The sequence below is a fragment of the Doryrhamphus excisus genome, unplaced genomic scaffold (assembly GCF_037039965.1).
Source record: "Doryrhamphus excisus strain RoL-2023G ecotype Guam unplaced genomic scaffold, RoL_Dexc_Guam_v1.1 HiC_scaffold_24, whole genome shotgun sequence".
NCBI lineage: Eukaryota > Metazoa > Chordata > Actinopteri > Syngnathiformes > Syngnathidae > Doryrhamphus > Doryrhamphus excisus.
Window position 1 is genome coordinate 2,627,494 of NW_027621862.1, and position 20,050 is coordinate 2,647,543.

General features: G+C 42.5%; 2 protein-coding genes across 4 annotated transcripts in view; both read left to right on the forward strand.

Annotated features, from left to right (window-relative positions):
* Positions 1-3,865, forward strand: part of tdrd1 (tudor domain containing 1) — a 12,285-nt gene extending 8,420 nt beyond the window's left edge. Inside the window, exons 18-25 of the mRNA XM_078788844.1 lie at positions 4-171; positions 980-1,303; positions 1,384-1,500; positions 1,567-1,695; positions 2,697-2,864; positions 2,939-3,331; positions 3,419-3,462; positions 3,606-3,865. Of these exons, the coding sequence (XP_078644970.1) occupies positions 4-171; positions 980-1,303; positions 1,384-1,500; positions 1,567-1,695; positions 2,697-2,864; positions 2,939-3,331; positions 3,419-3,462; positions 3,606-3,680 (1,418 nt within the window). The 3' untranslated portion in view covers positions 3,681-3,865. The remainder of the gene's footprint in view (positions 1-3; positions 172-979; positions 1,304-1,383; positions 1,501-1,566; positions 1,696-2,696; positions 2,865-2,938; positions 3,332-3,418; positions 3,463-3,605) is intronic.
* An 81-nt stretch (positions 3,866-3,946) lies between these two features.
* On the forward strand, positions 3,947-19,987 carry vwa2 (von Willebrand factor A domain containing 2). 3 transcript variants are annotated; one of them, XM_078788790.1, is made up of 14 exons: positions 3,947-4,203; positions 5,665-5,862; positions 8,004-8,078; positions 9,354-9,487; positions 9,580-9,689; positions 11,329-11,529; positions 12,358-12,491; positions 13,601-13,730; positions 13,798-13,853; positions 13,933-14,040; positions 15,723-16,304; positions 16,392-16,943; positions 17,014-17,136; positions 18,500-19,987. In XM_078788790.1, exons 2-14 carry the CDS (start codon positions 5,727-5,729, stop codon positions 18,628-18,630), a joined length of 2,472 nt encoding a protein of 823 aa, XP_078644916.1. In that variant the 5' UTR covers positions 3,947-4,203; positions 5,665-5,726; the 3' UTR covers positions 18,631-19,987. The 3 variants fall into 3 exon arrangements, with proteins under 3 accessions (XP_078644916.1, XP_078644917.1, XP_057918681.2); XM_078788791.1 differs by having other exon boundaries at positions 5,786-5,862; XM_058062698.2 differs by having other exon boundaries at positions 3,947-4,142; positions 5,786-5,862.
* The last annotated feature ends 63 nt before the right edge of the window (positions 19,988-20,050 follow it).

A 20,050-nucleotide genomic window follows, 5' to 3' on the forward strand; every position in this document is an offset into this window, starting at 1 on the left:
CAGGTGACGGCGCCTGGTACCGTGCAAAGGTCAATGGTCAGTCTGAAGACACGGTGGCCGTCAGCTTTGTGGACTACGGTTACAGCATGGAATTGGATAAAAGGCACCTTCGCTCAGTGACACCTCGACTCCTGCAGCTGCCCTTCCTCGCTGTTCGCTGCTTCCTGTCAGGTAGTCTTAATGAGGATTTTTTTTTTATTTAAAAAAATGCTCAATTTTACATCAGTACTTAAGATTTTATTTTATTTTCATTCATTCATTTTCTACCGCTTTTTACTCAATACAGTCATTAAGTTTAAAAAATTCATAAATTAATTAATTGATCGCTGTCTTGTGGTTGACTATAGCCTATTATTAGTCAAATCAAATACTGCAATGCATTTATTCATTTATTCATTTTCTACCTCTTATCCTCACGAGGGTTGCGGGGGTTGCTGGAGCCTATCCCAGCTGTCTTGGGGCGAGAGGCGGGGTACACCCTGGACTGGTGGCCAGCCAATCACAGGGCACATATAGACAAACAACCATTCACACTCACATTCATACCTATGGACAATTTGGAGTCGCCAATTAACCTAGCATGTTTTTTTTGGAATGTGGGAGGAAACCGGAGAACATGCAAACTCCACACAGAGAGTCTCCGCGCTAACCACTCGACCACTGTGCCGCCTTTATTTTAATTTTTTATTTTTTTAACTTTTTTTTTTAAGTAGATTTAAAAATAATATTTAGCTTTGTTGCTACTTGGAATAATTTTTTTTTAGCCTGGAATGTTTGGCCTGTACTTACAGGAAAGTGGCTTTTGTGAGGTGAGTTGTTGACTGAAACTAGCCATTGCTTGCAGGTCTAATTCCTTATATACACCAGTGGTACTTTTGTTTGTGAATCAGTGATTTTGATGATCCTAATCATGTAATACCAGTCATTAGTCGTTTTCATAGAAAGGTTCTTATAGTATGAATTTATTCTGTATTTTTAGGTGTGGAGGCCATGGGTTCCGAGTGGAGCAGTGAAGCCATTCTGTGGTTCCGCGCCCAAGTGGATGGAGAGAAGCTGAACGCACGCGTTCTCACCGTCACCGAACACGGTTATGGCGTGGAGCTGGAGGTCAGAGGGCACAGCATCACAGCTGGCCTCATCTCAAATCTCCTCGGTCGAGTTCCTGGCGAAATTCCGAAAGGGGTGCACTCCAGCTTGTCGCCCGGGGCTGCACAGCCAGAAGACATAAAAGAGAAGCCGCACAGCCAAACCCGGCCCTCCAAACAGATGCCCGCAGTGGGAAGTGTCGCAACGGCGTTATCAGGTCAGCGAGAGTGTCCTGAAAATAAGGTGAAGTGATTTAGGGATCATGATTGGAATGCCGTGTGACGCTCCTCCCTGCAGGCCCAACTTTTCCAGTCGACTGGAAGACAACGGAGCTGCCCATTAATGAGCCCTTCAAGCCCTGCGTCGCAGCTGTTACCAGCCCTTCCCTTTTCTACCTGCTCGGTCCCAACCAGGGTAAGAACGTAATTAAGGAAGCAAAACAGCTTTGCGGTTATGAGCGCTTTCCATCGTGTTTTGCAGTGGACCAGCAAAAGCATAGCGAGATGATGCAGGAGCTGGCTTCGTTCTGCACCAACCGGTCCACTTTGCCCTCCTCCAGTGACCACAGCAGACCTACCCCCGGAGCGGCGTGTTGCGCCCAGTTCTCCGGTGAGCAGCCTTGTCTCAAACAGATAATCTGATATTGCTTCTTCTTGCGCCGCTCCATGAGCGTCCACTTTGTGTTTACTAACGTGAGACCCCACCTGCACACCAAAGCTGGTAATTTGGTGTCTGCTAGCAGATGTAATTACACGGCGCGTGCCCTCTTTTAAAGACGGGTATGCAATCAAATGACTATATAGCCTAGCATACATTCCACAGGTAACGACCGGGTCCACTTTAATGGCATTTCCAGGACACTCAACAGTTCTTTGGCAAGTACAGTCGGGGGGTGGGGAAGGTGTTTGCCCCCCTTCTCTGAGTAGTTTTTTTTTCTTGCATGTTTGTCATATAAATATTACAGATCTTTTAAATATATATTTAAAAAAAATCCAAATATGTGGCCCCATAACCAAGTTAATGTGGTTAACTTTTGGAGTTCAAGTGGAAAGATTCTAAAGTGGGTGGGTTGGGGGGGCGGTACTCGCGGGCCGCGCTCAACAAAGTTGACCTGGGATATGTATATGTATATACGTATATAAATGTATATACATATACGTGTGTGTGTGTATATATGTATATATTTGATACATGCACACTATTTTAACCTTCTAATTCTAATAGTCCACATTGAATTGTTTATTATTTTATCAGTAAAAGTGTCATATATTCCTGTTCTATATGTGCTTTGTACCTTTTGTGCTCATTATTCTACCCTTTGTATTGAGTTGTGGACTCTTATAGAGCAGCTGCACACAATAACCTGCACAGAAAACTTTCTAGATCATCCAGAATCTGCACCTATTCCAGCTGTATTGCCTAGGATTTGTGCTTCCCGCCAAAATGGTCTGGTTTCATCTATTATACGTGGTAACATTTTAGCCAGGAATGTTAGGAATGAAAGTCTGGCCCGGGAACTATGATAAGGATATGAGTGGATTGTATTGGAATTAACTCCAAAGCCTACCAGCTCCAATGAAATACTCACCAAAAGGTCTTTATTTTACCAGCTGATGACAACTGGTACCGTGCTGTGGTTCTGGAGGTGGCCGACGATGAGGTCTCGGTCATCTATGCCGATTTCGGCAACACCGAAAAACGACCAGTATCTCGAATTTTGCCCATCCCGGAACACATGCTGCGGCTCCCCTTCCGGATAGCCCGCTGTGCTCTGACCGGTAAGACCTTCCGATCTCCTTGTCCCTTGAAACTTGCCAGCGGTATCGTCGTGCCTCTCGTCCATCTGCTGCAGGCAAGGAGCACTTCCCCGCCGTGTGGCCGCCAAAAGTGTTGCAGATGTTTCACAGCTTGTTGCTGAACAGCGTCCTCGCCACCGCGCATTCATTCGACGGCTCCGTCAACATCCTTTCAATCACCTTGCCCGCTGAGCGTGGCGGTGCCCACCTCACTGCCATGGTCTTGGATGCGCTGCGGGCCCACGTCAAAAGTCCTTCAAGCCCATCTTCTGCCATGGAACACAAGGATAGCACCAGTTCTACAACTCTGCTTCAGTACTCTCACCCAATATCTACCGTGGACAGGAGCGTAGAAAATAAAGCGGTGGCCGCTGAGCCCACAGTAGGCTTGCAGCTGACTCCCCAAAGCCCAAAACCAATGCAGAGCACCGCATCAGAGCTCCATAAGGGTTGGTCATGTTACAATTGTAACAATTTTACTGATCATCCAAATAGTGAAATCTATCGTTGATCGATTTCTTCCCCCCCCCCCCCAGAAGCCCAACACTCTGGATGCTGCTGTCCGAGCCTGAAGACCAAGGTCTGGGCTCTTTATGCTGACCTGTATAGTGTACAATTGTATTTTGGCTGGGCGGCACGGCACGGCCGATGTTACTCTATTATTTTATTTTGAAGTACCATTTAATAATAAATATATAATAATCTATTTCCCTGTGTTAACAGATGGAGCATCTGGAGAAGATGATGGAGCTTCAGCTGTCCTTACTCAAGCTGTGTGTTGAACGGTTGCAGTCCTAACTAAACGTTCCACTCGATCTCAAATGTTTTTATTCAGGTTAAAGTACAAGTTCCAGTCAGTTCCGGTTGTTTTTGTTTATAAGTTTTAATATTTTTGCCGTGTGTCTTAAGTGTGCATTGCTGCCATGGCCTCCTTTTAAGTTCTTCTCTGGTTACACAGGTGGAGTATTTGTGTTTGTCTTTTACATAAACGTTCAATGGCAAGAAATTAAAAGTTAGTGTTTCTTTTTTTTTTGTTTGTCAAAACCAAGTAGTGCTCCCCCCCCCCAGTGCGTGGGCTGGGAGGAGAGGATGAGTCGAGCCCACCGGTGTAGGTGGAGCTGAGTGGAGGTGGGGGTCACTGCTCTTCTGTGTGTGTGTGTGTAGATGGGAGCTCTGCTGAAACAAAGACGTGTGTGGAGCTGCCCAAAAAAAAAAAGACCAGAAGTTCACCAAGGGTGGATTTCGACAAGGCACAATTTTGTAAGTAGACACACTTAGGAATCTATTAGGATTATTCAGGACCCTTTTTCAAGAATCTACTGTAAGTATGTTTATTTTCTTATAGCTCTTTATGTATAATTGCAATTGAATAGGAAGAAATGTATTGTATTCATGACACACATGAACTTGACAGTTTTTCACAGCTTCATACTTTGAGTATATTATCCCATTTCAACATTCTCTTTGATTAGCCTACAATGGTAACGTTACACTAAAACAGCCACAATTGTTCGGCATGACCTAAATTGTCCCATGTGAAATTGGCATTTTTAAAAATCCTACATATTTAACATTGATGCAAATCTTTTACTTTAAGATTTATATTCGGAGTACTAGATTTCAATTAAAAATTTTTGTATTTCAATCGATACTCCAACATACAGTATTCCCATTGAAAGCATGCAGCAAAACAAACTTGTGTGAAAAATGAATAAACTTTGCTTTGATTCCGATTTTCTACAAGAAAAGCTCTGATAAAAAATTCCACTGTCCATCTTCATTTTTATTTTTCCACACAAAATAAGATCAAGAATAAAGAAAATCAATCAATCAGAATAAATAAATATAATAATAATAAATAATTTAAATAATTAAAAATTAAGAAACCACATATAGTTGGTGGGTAGACAAATTTTTAGACAAAAAAATTTTCAGATTAAAATAACCAGAACATTAGAGCCCTGTAGACATGACAAAACACAACTATAGTCACATTTATACTCTTTTTATTTACAACATATTGCGCAACTGCAGGGTCTTGAGACACATGCTAACTCGCAAACTAGAGAGCTAGCGACCTAAACGGTAGCCTTCAAGTTATTTCCTTTAAACTTAAATAGCCAAAAACTTACCACTTCCACACGGATAGGGAGGATAACTATTAACAGTTATTTAACCTTTAACATGAACATGAATCAAACATAATAATTTTTTCTGGGTACATGATACCATACAGCATCCATATCAAACTTGCGCGGGCTGCACTAACATTAAACTTTCATATCGGGCCGCGTGTTTGAGACCCCTGTTTTAAGGTGTTTGCATGTGGACCATTTTTATCAACAATACTACCACCACCTGAAGGAGGAAGCCACACGTCCTCAATGTTGTCCTGCTTTATACTTAGCATGTCGACGTGCTCAAATTTGTTGGGCTTCTCCGGTTAAAGCTTGGCTACTGTTACCTGTTTGGGTCACGACCTCTGACCCTAGAAGACAAGGAAGCTGTGTTGAAAGTCAAAAAGAGCGGAAACATCTGACAAGGAACTTTTTTAATGCTTTTGAAATCCCCTCTAGATGCTTTTCTACACTATTTTCTATGCTAAGGTATTTAAATTGCATAAGTTACTGCTGTTCCTTGCACTGGTGGGTGATTTTTGTATGAAGCTCATCCAAAAGGGGTTTGCTCTGTAATTATACTCACTCCAGGCATTTTCTAACCTGCCAAACCATTAAAAAAAAAAAAAAAACGGCATGGTAATGGATTTGTTTTCTATTTCCAGGTTCACTGCACCCAACTAGTAGAGAAAAGGATAGGGAGAGTCGGCACGAGCACATCTTAAACATGAATAGTTTTGTATTTTTCTGTTATAGCCAATCCTTTGTTGTTGTTTTTCTTTACAGGCATTCCAACATGCTCTCTAATATCCACCATCATTGCTGCCTTGTCACTGTACTGCTACTGCTGCTGCTTTTTCAAGGTTGGTTGCTGCTTTTCTAGTGCATGTATTGTTATGAAGTCACTTTTTATTAGCTTATGAGGAATATTTTTGAATTTTATTTAATTTTTTTATGAGGAATATTTTGACCAAATGTTTTGCTGTAGTGACTTCCGGGAATGTGTAAAAAAAAAAAAAAAAAAAAAGGGCAGTGCAATTGTTTTTGTCAAGCTGGGTTTTTCTAATTAGAAATATAATATAAGCCATTTGCTATAATTAGCATTGTGTTCTGCTATACCTAAAAGTAATTATTCCATACCAAATATATATTTTGTTAATATTATTGGGTGTCTGGCACATAATAATTGGATTCATCTTAAATCCAATTAATAAATAATGAAAACCGAAACACTGGGCTGTAGAACTGCTTAAATGTGTTTCCTCCTTCAAAATAAGTACTAAAAATGCATCGTTCGGTCTGTCTTTTTCTTTGGAGAGTATCAGTATTTGCCCCAGGCGAAAGGTGGGAGGGCAATATCTTAAAAAAAAAAAAACGACGGTTTTAGCACCATCTGCAGTATTTATTGCATGCCATTTTTTTAAGACTTTGAACTTGAGCAAAGCACTCAATCCCTCCATATCACACTCAAGTGGAATAGTTCTCATATCTCCAGCGATTTAGATGAATTTATGTCCTTATCCAGGCTATAATGATTAAAGTGGACATATACTTGTTATGAAAAGGGTTAATATTCGGGATTTTGTGCTCAAAGCTGCTATTTTTTTTTTAAACTGTTTTCTGCAATTGAATTCTACCTGTTTTCTTCATAAGATTTATGGCTGAAGAGTACATTTGGAAGGCATGTATAACTATAAATCTCTGTAGAAACATCCAAACTAGTGTTGCCGACGGGCATGAAGAAGTTCAAATGGATAGTTCCCTTCTGCCCTGTATACACATCTCAGTCTGGCCTAAAGGACTTTATCTCCAAGGCCTCTAACATGTAATGTCCCTCTGATGTACTCGTTCCTGATCCTATCCATCATGGTCACTCCCAATGGGAACCTCAGCCTCCTCATCTCTGCTACCTCCGACTAACATGTAATGTCCTTCTGATGTACTCTTTCCTGATCCTATTCATCCTGGTCACTCCCAATGAGAACCTCAGCACCCTTATCTCTGCTACCTCCGGCTAACATGTAATATCCATCTGATGTACTTGTTTCTGATCGTATCCATCGTGGTCACTCCCAATGAGAACCTCAGCATCCTCACCTCTGCTACCTCCGGCTAACATGTAATGTCCCTCTGATGTACTCCTTCCTGATCCTATCCATCCTGGTCACTCCCAATGAGAACCTCAGCATCCTCATCTCTGCTACCTCCGGCTAACATGTAATGTCCCTCTGATGTACTCGTTCCTGATCCTATCCATCATGGTCACTCCCAATGAGAACCTCAGCATCCTCATCTCTGCTACCTCCAGTTCTGCTTCCTGTCTTTTCTTCAGTGGGACTGTCTCTAGACCAAACAACATTGCCTACAATGTGAAAATTGTCCAATCTTTTCAAAAAGGTAAATATAATAAATTGGACTATTTTTCAGCAAAAAAAACCCTGAAATTAGAAAAAGCATTTTTGATATTTAATAAGTTAGTTATGAAGAACAGCCCTATGTAAAACATTGAGGTAAAAAAAAAAAAAGTACACATACAAGTAGACACTTTCTTTGTATTCAAATAGAAAAACAAAGCCAGAACTCGGGTCAAATTCCCCGGCAATACCACCAGCGTTACCAAGGACAACAGGGTATGTTCACATGGCTCCTGAACAGGAAGTCACATGTCTGGCCTTCTCTCTCTCGCTCCTCTTTGGGTCGTCTTTCCAAGTGAACAAGCCGGAAGAATGGCTCTCTTCACATGTCTACTCACATTAGCGTCGGATCGTCTATTATCCTCTGGTAGGAGGGTCAAAGAGGGAGTCTGTCAGCAAAACCGTCTTTTGGAACGGCGTCTCCAAATCGTTTTGGGGATGTCTCAACTGTTTTTGTGTTAGATGGTTAACTGCTGTGAAAAAGTATGTCATTGTAGTTTTTTTATTATTATTATTATTATTGGTGCAATGAACTGAGGTCCCACAGTACTTATTGGGATCCGCAATCTGACCTACATGTTCTCTCCTAGTTCAGCAGGGTGTCTCAGTGCAGGAGATCCACACCAGCCATGAGAACATCAAGAAGATCAACTCGGCAGCAGAGAGTAATGTATTTCAAAATGTCCCAAATGTTCCCGGGATCTCTTAAGGCGGTGTTTTTTTGGGAGAGGTGTTGGGGCTACCATGAACACTTTTAGGCACCAGAGTCGAGTGGTTAGCGCGCAGGTCTCACAGCGAGGAGACCAGGGTTCCATGTGTGGGTTTTCTCCGGGTACTCCGGTTTCCTCCCACATTCCAAAAACATGCTAGGTTAATTAGCGACTCCAAATTGTCCATAGGTATGAATGTGAGTGTGAATGGTTGTTTGTCTATATGTGCCCTGTGATTGGCTGGCTGGCCACCAGTCCAGGGTGTACCCCACCTCTCACCCCAAGACAGCTGGGATAGGCTCCAGCACCCCTGCGACCCTCGTGAGGATAAGCTTATAAGGATAAGGTAGAAAATTAATGAATGATTGCAGTGAGGCTGCACGGTGTACGAGTGGTTAGCGCGCAGGCCTCGCATCTAGGAGACCCGAGTTCAATTCCACCCTCGGGTGTACCGGGTACTCCGGTTTCCTCCCACATTCCAAAAACATGCTAGGTTAATTAGCGACTCCAAATTGTCCATAGGTATGAATGTGAGTGTGAATGGTTGTTTGTCTATATGTGCCCTGTGATTGGCTGGCCACCAGTCCAGGGTGTACCCCGCCTCTCGCCCGAAGACAGCTGGGATAGGCTCCAGCACCGCTGCGACCCTCGTGAGGAAAAAGCGGTAGAAAATGAATATTACCTTGGCGGCATGGTGGGCGAGTGGTTAGCGCGTAGACCTCACAACTAGGAGACCAGGGTTCAATTCCACCCTCGGCCATCTCTGTGTGAAGTTTTTCATGTTCTCCCCGTGCATGCGTGGGTTTTCTCCGGGTACTCCGGTTTCCTCCCACATTCCAAAAACATGCTAGGTTAATTAGCGACTCCAAATTGTCCATAGGTATGAATGTGAGTGTGAATGGTTGTTTGTCTATATGTGCCCTTTGATTGGCTGGCCACCAGTCCAGGGTGTACCTTGCCTCTCGTCCAAAGACAGCTGGGATAGGCTCCAGCACCCCCTGCGACCCTTGTGAGGAAAAAGCGGCAGAAAATAAATGAATGAATATTACCATTTCATAAGGTTGTAGCTTTAAAATGGTTAGTGATGCATGCATACTGTAAATGAGAAAAATGTCATCTCCACAAGGGGGCGCTGCAAATACAGTTGTCTTAAGGGGTTTTAAGAACGACAAACAAACGCCAATCAACCAACAATCATTGTCTCTTTTTATGATCTTGGTCCACTGGAAGTGATGCAGTGCTCGGGCGCCATGGACATCCTCTTCCTCATGGACGCTTCTTACAGCGTGGGAAAGGGAAGCTTTGAGCGCTCCAAACATTACGCCATCAAACTCTGCGAAGCCCTTGACATCGGGCCGGAAAAGGTTTGATTCCCTGAGTTACTGATGAACTAATGAGTAGTTACTGAGGAGTTGTACCATTCACGTGACTGTACCCCCCCGCTTCCCTCATCCAGGTGCGTGTTGGACTCATCCAGTTTGGCTCAGTCCCTCGGTTGGAGTTCGCTTTGGATTCTTACACCAGTAAACGCAAGCTGATGATGAGGGTGAAGAAGATTCCTTACAGGTGCGTCTTCACTCATCACTCATCAATCACATTTGACATGTTCAGATTGACACACTCAGACATAATCGATCAATCGATCGATTGATGATGTCTTTGTGCTTTGTTTACTTGTAGTCAAGCCAAAACTGGTCCCATTTTGAGGGGGCATTTTTCTTCTTTTCCATCACTGGTACCCTACCTCGTCTTCTTTTAAAATAGAATAGCTTTATACAAGGTATACTGACATTTTAATTCATTGGTACCCTTCTGTGGGGGCACGTTTTTCCTTTTCATCATTAGTGCCCTTCTGTGGGGGAATGTTTTTTCTTTTCCACCACTGGTACCCTTCTGTTGGGGTATGTTTTTCCTTTTCATTGTTGGCACCCTTCTGTGGGGGCACATTTTTCCTTTTCATCATTGGTACCCTTCTGTGGTGGCAATTTTTTCTTCCTTTCCACCACTGGTACCCTTCTGTTGGGGTATGTTTTTCCTTTTCATCGTTGGTACCCCTCCGTGGGGGCACGTTTTTCCTTTTCATCATTGGTACCCTTCTGTGGGGGCACGTTTTTCCTTTTCATCATTGGTACCCTTCTGTGGGGGCATGTTTTTCCTTTTCATTATTGGTACCCTTTTATGGGGGCATGTTTTTCCTTTTCATCATTGGTACCCTTCTGAGGGGGGGTATGTTTTTCCTTTTCATCATTGGTACCCTTCTGTGGGGGCATGTTTTTTCATTTTCCACCACTGGTACCTTTCTGTGGTGGCAATTTTTTCTTCTTTTTCATCATTGGTACCCTTCTATGGGGGCATGTTTTTCCTCTTCATCATTGGTACCCTTCTGTGGGGGCATGTTTTTCCTCTTCATCATTGGTACCCTTCTGTGGGGGCATGTTTTTCCTCTTCATCATTGGTAAACTTCTGTGGGGGCATGTTTTTCCTCTTCATCATTGGTACCCTTCTGTGGGGGCATGTTTTTCCTTTTCATTATTGGTACCCTTCTGTGGGGGCATGTTTTTCCTTTTCATTATTGGTACCCTTCTGTGGGGGCATGTTTTTCCTTTTCATCATTGGTACCCTTCTGAGGGGGGGTATGTTTTTCCTTTTCATCATTGGTACCCTTCTGTGGGGGCATGTTTTTCATCTTCATCATTGGTACCCTTCTGTGGGGGCATGTTTTTCCTCTTCATCATTGGTACCCTTCTGTGGGGGCATGTTTTTCCTCTTCATCATTGGTACCCTTCTGTGGGGGCAATTTTTTTCTTCTTTTCCACCACTGGTACCCTTCTGTGGGGGCATTTTTTTCCTTTTCCACCACTGGTACCCTTCTGTGGGGGCATGTTTATCACTTTTCAGGCTCATTTATACGTAACATTTTGGTTGAACTCCAAATTGTACCACTTTTTGTTCATCTTTGTCGCCATAGAAGATATTGTTGTTATTGAAATGATGCAAATTCCTGTAATATTGTCATGTATTGTAAAATCTTTTAACTTCTGCTGTCCTTATATTTGATTTTAAATGCATGTTATGAGCCTTGAGGTGAGGAAAAGTCTCTCAACACACCAGCAAGCTAACACAATGACAACATGAATTAGTGATGTATTCTACCTGTCAATCACCGCCACTGTCTGCGTTACATTTGTTTGTATTTTATCTACAGGGGCGGCAGCACCCAGACCGGCCTGGCTCTGAAGTACGTGCTCAGAAAAGGATTCCCAGGCGGCCGCAACTCTTCCGCTGCGGCCCGCGTCGTCATCCTCCTATCAGACGGGATGTCGCAGGGCAACGGCGTACAGGCGGCCGCAGTGCAGCTCAAAAAGGAAGGCGTTGTGTTATTCGCTGTTGGCCTGCGCTACCCAAGGTGTAGTACAGGGGTCTCAAACTCAATTTACTTGGGGGCCACTGGAGCTTGGGTCTGGGTGAGACTGGGCCGCATCAGGTTTTCCAAAAAAAAAACAAAAAAAGTGCATTTATTAAAAACAAAACAATTAAAAAAACTTCGCTTTGGTTCCAATTTTCTACAAGAAAAGCTCTGATAAAACATTCCACTGTTCTCAAATATCTTAATTTTTATTTTTCTACACAAAAGATGATAAATAAATAAATCAAGAATAAAGAAAATCGATCAATCAGTAATAAATAAATATAATAATAATAAAACAGCAAATAATAAAAACTTAAGAAACCACATATAAATAAAAATGAACATAAAATGAACAAAGCATTATTAGAGCCCTGTAGACATGACAAAACACGACTATAGTCACATTTATACTCTTTTTATTTACAACATATTGCGCAACTGCAGCGTCTTGAGACACATGCTAACTCGCAAACTAGAGAGCTAGCGACCTAAATGGTAGCCTCCAAGTTATTTCCTTTCAACTTAAATAGCCAAAAACTTACCACTTCCACACGGATAGGGAGGATAACTATTAACAGTTATTTAACCTTTAACATGAACATGAATCAAACGTAATAATTTTTTCTGGGTACATGATACCATACAGCATCCATATCAAACATTAAACTTTCATATCAAGGCGGGGGCCTCAAACTAGTGTCCTGCGGGCCACATTTGGCCCCCAGGCCTCGTGTTTGAGACCCTGGTGCAGTATGTCTGGTGACTATTGTCGAAACTAAGTCATTCATGCACCATTCTTTAAACGTTAAATCTTCTGTTGTCTAGGTGGGAGGAGCTTCACGCCCTGGCCAGCGAGCCAATGGAGAGCCACGTTTTCTTTGCTGAGCATTTCCACGATGCTGTCAATGGCTTGTACACGACGCTCAGCACCATCTCGCTGTGCAATGCCACACCTGCAGGTAGAACACGAGCAAAATACCAAATACAGTTCAGCACTTTGTGTGCGCTTTGCTCACCAAGTATTACTGACATCTAGTGGCCGGTGTAGAGTATTACATATCATCACAACGTCTTTTAATGCGTCTTCATTTGCTTCATTCATTCATTCATTTTCTACTGCTTATCCTCACGAGGGTCGCAGGGGTGCTGGAGCCTATCCCAGCTGTCTTCTTCAGGCGAGAGGCGGGGTACACCCTGGACTGGTGGCCAGCCAATCACAGGGCACATATAGACAAACAACCATTCACACTCACATTCATACCTATGGACTATTTGGAGTCGCTAATTAACCTAGCATGTTTTTGGAATATGCAAACTCCACACAGAGATGGCCGAGGGTGGAATCGAACCATGGACTGGTCTCCACCGAATCGCAGAACTTGCAAAGCATTTACTTTACAATACATGTTTGCAGTACGTCCTTAAAAACAGCAGGTAGCAGAGATGAGGATGCTGAGGTTCTCATTGGGAGTGACCAGGATGGATAGGATCAGGAACGAGTCGACGACAGGGTTGGATGGAGATGATTTATTTGCTGAAGGGGGAAAGCCCCAAAAGAAAGAAGTCAGCAGAAAAACTAGCGTTTTTGCAAACCCAAAACGGAGATGCCTGAGCGGGGAATCGAACCTGCTTGCCATAAGTGTGAGACCTGAACGCTAACCACTTTGTTAGCATTTTTTTTTTTTTTACAATACATGTTTGCAGTACGTCCTTAAAAACAGCAGGTAGCCGAGATGAGGATGCTGAGGTTCTCATTGGGAGTGACCAGGATGGATAGGATCAGGAACGAGTTGGCGACAGGGTTGGATGGAGGTCATTTATTTGCATTGTGGACAATTGCAATTTGAATGTACTCAACAACATCTTAGTAGGTCCTTAAACAGCAGAGAACATGCAAACTCCGCACACAGATGGCCGAGGGTGGAATCGAACCCGGGTCTACTAGCCGTGAGGTCTGCGCGCTAACCACTCATACACCGCGCAGCCTCTTTATTTGCTTAAATATACATATTTTTTTAAACTAATTTTCTATTGCATGATTCTCTCCCTGTGGTCCTCTTCCCAAAAGGCTGCCACGTGGAGGCGTTTCCCTGCGTGAGAAAGACACTGGAGACGGTGAAGGAGCTGCAGGGGAATTTTATGTGTTGGAAAGGCTCCAAGGGGTACTTCCCACACACTTCTCTGTGTCCGTACTACAGGCAAGTCAACACACTCAAAGCATTGTTTATTAGAAATGTGAAATCAACACTAAATAATATTTGACAGGTACAAAAAGGCCTACAAGGGGCATGCAACCGTCTGCCATCGAACCATCTGTCCTGGTATGTTTTTGTCTTACACTCAATCATCTTTTTTTTTTTTTTTTTTTAAATTTTTGCTTCATTCTTATTCTCCATCCAGATCCCTGTGACTCCCAGCCATGTCTGAACGGAGGAACATGTGTCTCAGAAGGTGCCGACGCCTACAGTTGTGTGTGCCCACCTGGCTATGGAGGAGACCCTCATTGTGGTTAGTGCGCTGATACACACATATTATGGATAAAGGTATTTATGGAAAATTATATAAGTTATAAAAACAGATAAAAAAGAGGCAACATAATGGGACGCACTTATTCTTCTAATAAAGCCTTCTGTTTTTTTGAGTGAGAGGCTTAAAGAGGTGATGATGTAACTCTCCAATAGAATGGAGCATATTTGGTGTAGTTTTTGGTGGTTTTTGGCCAATCACAGGGCACATATAGACAAACAACCATTCACACTCACATTCATACCTATGGACAATTTGGGAGGAAACCCACACACATGCGAGGAGAACGTAAACTGAGCGGGGAATCGAACCTGGGTGCCATAGGTGTGAGGCCTGAACGCTAACCACTTCCACACTGTGCAGCCCCAAAGACCATATATATATATAAAGACCACTTATAAAACAAATTGTTTCGTCGCTGTAAAGTCAACTTCCTGGTCTATGGTTATCATCACAACTATGTGGTAGCATTGTGGACAATTGCAATTTGAATGTACTCGACAACATCGACGCCCAACAGAGAATGTTTACAAAGTAACTTTTCTGACTAACTAACTAGATTTTCTGCCGCTTATCGTCACAGCGGGTGCTGGAGCCTATCCCAGTTGTCTTCGGGCGAGAGGCGGGGTACACCCTGGACTGGTGGCCAGCCAATCACAGGGCACATATAGACAAACAACCATTCACACTCACATTCATACCTATGGACAATTTGGAGTCGCTACTTAACCTAGCATGTTTTTGGAATGTGGGAGGAAACCCGGCCAGAGATGGCCGAGGGTGGAATCGAACTCGGGTCTCCTAGCTGTGTGGCCTGCGCGCTAACCACTCAGTCCATACTACAGTAATTAAGTTTCAAAAATTCATAAATTAATTAATTGATCGCTGTCTTGTGGTTGACTATAGCCTATTATTAGTCTAATCAAATACTGCAATACATTCATTCATTCATTCATTTTCTCCCTCTTATCCTCACAAGGAACGCAGGGGTACTGGAGCCTATCCCAGCTGTCTTTGGGTGAGAGGCGGGGTACCAGCCTCACCAGCCAATCACAGGGCACATACAGACAAACAACCATTCACACTCACATTCATACCTATGGACAATTTGGAGTCGCTAATTAACCTAGCATGTTTTTGGAATGTGGGAGGAAACCGGAGTACCGGGAGAAAAACCCACGCATGCACGGGGAGAACATGCAAACTCCACACAGAGATGGCCGAGGGTGGGATTGAACTCAGGTCTCCTATTTGTGAGGCCTGTGCGCTAACCACTCGACTACCGTGCAGCCCTGTATGTTGAAAAAGCCTTTTTTCACCCTTTTTTGGTTGAGAACTGATATTTTGCTGAAACTTGCCTGTGTTTTACTACTGATTACTAAAGAATGGAAAAAGGTAGAAAGTAATGTTTTTTTTTCAGATGAAAGGAAGCCCAAGAACGCACATAATTATCAGTCAATATAATCAAAAATGGCCGATATCGAGAGTGGTAGGCAATTGTAGCTGGCAATTATTGAGTTAATTACCTGCATTTTAATCTACTTATGTAGTTAGAATACACAAAAAAGAAGAGCCGTGTGCTCATGTCTCACATAAGGATGTTGAATGAAGGGAAAAATTCCCATTTCCATGGCTGACCCCCCCCGCCCCCCATCCTTCCGTAGCTCCTGCTTTGTCACTGGATTGTTCAGTGGACCTTCTTTTCCTGTTGGAGGGCTCTGCCAGACTCCCTTTGGAGAACTTCCTGCGCCTCAAGTCCTTTCTGAGGCGCTTCCTGCAGACCGTCATCGGCTCCGACACGCCCAGCAGAGTCGGCCTGGCCGTGTTTGGCGGAGACACCCAAGTCTCGGCACGGGTGGGCGAGTTCCGAGGCAATCTGAAGGGTCTCTTTAACGCCGTGGATGCTCTGGAGCTCGTGGGCGGCGAGACCAAGACGGGCCAGGCGCTTCGGTATGTCGCGCGCAACGGCTTCGTGAGCGCGCCGGTGTTCGCCGACGTCAGCGACGACCTCCCGCGTGTCGTGGTGTTGCTCACCGGCACGCGCTCTGCGGACGAGGTGGTGGAGAATTCCAAGTACGCACAGGACAGGGAGATCTTCCTCATTGCTGTGGGACCGGAAAACTTGAAGGGGCATCTCAATAACATCACAGGAAACCCTCAAAGGACTCTCACCTACGCGTCTCCAGGCGGGCTGGGTGCCAAAATCCCAGAACTCAAGGCCAAGATCTGCAGTGTGGACACACAAGGTCCTTTGCACACGTTTTTTTGGTGCAGAACTGGATAAGTAGACCCCCATTTTCCATAACTTTCCATAACTATCCGTGTTTCCTAAGGTTGCCTCGGCCAAGCGGTTGACCTGGTCCTCGCTCTGGACGCCTCGGGCGGCGTCAGCCGCAGCAACTTCGCCACCCTGCGCGACTTTGCCCGCGGCCTCACCGTCCAGTTCGACGTCAACCGCGACTTGGCCCAGATTGCGTTGGTCACCTACGGCCGCAACGCCGCCACTGTCTTCACCCTGGACGCCCACCAAACGGGCTCCGCCATCCTCAACGCAGCGGGCCAGGCGAGTTATATCGGCGGAGTGGCGTCGACGGGCACCGCCCTGCTCCACGTGTACTCCGACGTCCTCACGGCGGCCAGGGGCGCCCGGGTCGGCGTCAACAAGGCTGTCGTCGTGGTGACCGACGGTTCAGGCAGCGACGACGCTTTTGTCCCGGCGCAGAAGCTACGAAACGACGGCGTGTCGCTGTTTGTCATCGGCATCGGCGACGTGCAAAAGGACAGGCTGCTGCACGTCGCCGGGCGCGAGGAGCACATGATCTCGGTGCCGTCTTACGAGGACCTCAAGTACTTTGAGGATGTCCTGGTCCAGATGTTATGTTCAGGTGATAAAATAAGCAATATTAATGTATATATAAGATATCATTCTAACCATTTTTATCTATTTTTTACCAGAAGTGAAAAAGCCTGTCGACCTTTGCAAGCCCAACCCTTGCATGAACAACGGAGTGTGTCTTCTATCAGGAGGACATTTTTACTGCCAGTGTCAAGGCTTTGAAGGACCTCACTGCGAAACACGTCAGTTAGCGCCTTTTTTTTCTTTCAATTCATTCGTGGTTTACTCTTTTATTCTTTTATTCTTTCATACGACAAATAACACATTTAATCTTGAATGCGGTGGAGCTTTTCTGACGGAAAACAGAAAAGGCTTTTAAAAAAATATATGGTCACTTAAAAAAACCCATGTCTCAGCAAGGCAGCAGAGTCATGTGACTTTCTCATGCCAATCAGCCAAGATCAGACACAATGTCACAGGAAGTGACATCATAGGCTGTCACTCAGGAGTGACCCAGACAGTATCAAACTTTTTTGTTGCAAATTGCAATTTTCTGACGCTTGGAGCCCCGACACTCTTGGCCCAAACATAAAAAGTAACCATGATAAGGGTTTTGACCCGTGTATTACATCAGTTATAAAATACACTAAAAACAATAAGTTACCATCAAATTTGCTTCTCATGTCTTGGTTACCTTCTTAGGCTTCCTCATCCGTGAAAATGTTGCTTTTAATACTTTTGGTGTGGGCATTTTTTGTCACTATACCCCTTGATTTCGATTTCCAAAAATGGTAAAAAATGAACCTCAAAAGAATCATATTAATAAATTGAAGGTTACTGAGGGATATAGAACATATCTCTTAAATTAATTAGTTTTATTTATTTTCTCATTTTAGTGTTAATCACTAAAGAAACATCTATGGTGTTGGGGTGAATTTTGACCCGAAATGTCAAGAAAAGGTAGAAAAAGTTCTTGTTTTCAGCAACAGAACTTGAGTATAAAGTGAAATCAATAAGCAGAACAGGTCCAGATCTTGGTTCACTGTACTTCTTGTATTCTTTCCATGATCCAAATTGTAAATATGAAATCAGCCAATCAAATGATCATGTCTGGACATAGTTTTTCTGCTATTATACTGGAAAAGCGGTCAAAATGAGAATCCCCTGAAGCTTCCATGATGAGAAGAGGAGCTAATTGTACACTTATGATTTCATATTGCTTAGTCATATTATAGTCATATTATTATAACCCTAACAATACAGTGGTTATAATTTCAACCAATTTAGTAAAAATGATTTTTTTGGGTTTTATTTTGTTGAAATAGAGTTTCCTGACAGAGTCAAAAAAAGCCTTGATGCAATAAACAAATGTTATGTGATTGTTTTTATGCATTAAAATGTAAAACAGGTCGATGCCGACCCTAATACAAGAGGAAGGTTAAGGTGCGAATACGCATTTTGATTCAAATTTAATATGACAGAAAATGAAGAGTGTGGCAACCGGTATGTGATAGTTTTGTCTTTTTTTTTTATAAGTAGCACCATCAACCTATGTTTTTCATCACAAGAACCCTCAGTATTTATACTTCTTTTTTTTGCTTGTAGGAAATACCAGGTCTTCATCTAGGGGAGATGTTGTGAGACCCGTTGGTCTGAAGAAGAGCAGAAGGCAGAGGAAGAGTAACCGGGAGCTCCTTCACTACTATAAACTGCACCGCAGGAGACACGCAGCCTAAAAGTACACACTTTTTGCAGTATAACAGAAACATATTTGCCCAGTATGAACACTTGCAGGTGAACAAGTCAGTCATTTTTGTCTTTGTAGAGTCATTTTCTCATTTCAAACCATGTTTATAGTAGCCATATTATGTATGATACTTGTGTTTCCTGTTTTATACCTATTACTTAATTTACGTAATGGGAGGAGCTTTATAATGGGGTGATTTACACTTATCACTATTTTACATAAGGCACACTGAGATCAATATGAAAATATGACATTTGTAAAACCACAATTCATTTTCCAGCTCTTATTTTGCACCTATTAGGGCTGACAATTGATTGAAATATTTAATCGTGATTAATCAAATTTTTTGTATACATTTAATCGCGGCTCGGAAACAATTTGATACAACTAAAAATTGTAAATTTTGAAATTGAGGGCCATTATGTTATTAAAAAAGTAATATACAATTAGAAATCCTACAGTTTTTACATTTTTAAAGGGGAACTGCACTTTTTGGGGAATTTTACCCATTATTTACAATTCTTATGTGAAACATGAATACATATTTCTTTCACTTTGCTGTGCATTATAACGCCATCAATATGAAAATATGACATTTGTAAAACCACAATTCATTTTCCAGCTCTTATTTTGCACCTATTAGGGCTGACAATTGATTGAAATATTTAATCGTGATTAATCAAATTTTTTTATATAGTTAACTCTTAATCACGGATGGGAAAAAATTTGATACACAACTACAAATTCTATGAAAAGGGATATCAATTTTGGAATTGAGGGTCATTATGTTATTAAAAAAAATACAATCAGAAATTCTACAGTTTTTACATTTTTAAAGAACTGCACTTTTTGATTAATTGTACCCATCATTTACAATCCTTATGTGAAACATGAATACATATTTCTTTCACTTTTAATGTGCATTATAACGCCATCAATATGAAAATATGACATTTGTAAAACCACAATTCATTTTCCAGCTCTTATTTTGTACCATTAGGGCTGATGATTGATTAAAATATTTAATCGTGATTAATCAAATTTTTTTGTATAAAGTTAACTCATAATCACATTTAATCGCGGATGGGAAACAATTTGATACACAACTAAAAATTTTATGTAAAGGATGTGAATTTTGGAATTGAGGGCCATTATGTTGTTAAAAAAATATATACAATTAGAAATCCTACAATTTTTACATTTTTTAAAGGGGAACTGCACTTTTTGGGGAATTGTACCCATCATTTACAATCCTTATGTGAAACATGAATACATAATTCTTTCACTTTGTTGTGCATTATAACGCCAGAAAACAAGTTAATATAAGCTAGCTAACAACGTATGTCAATGGGTTTTTACAGTATTTTGCCTTATTGTGATGATTTTAAAACATTACCATTACTGTCTCA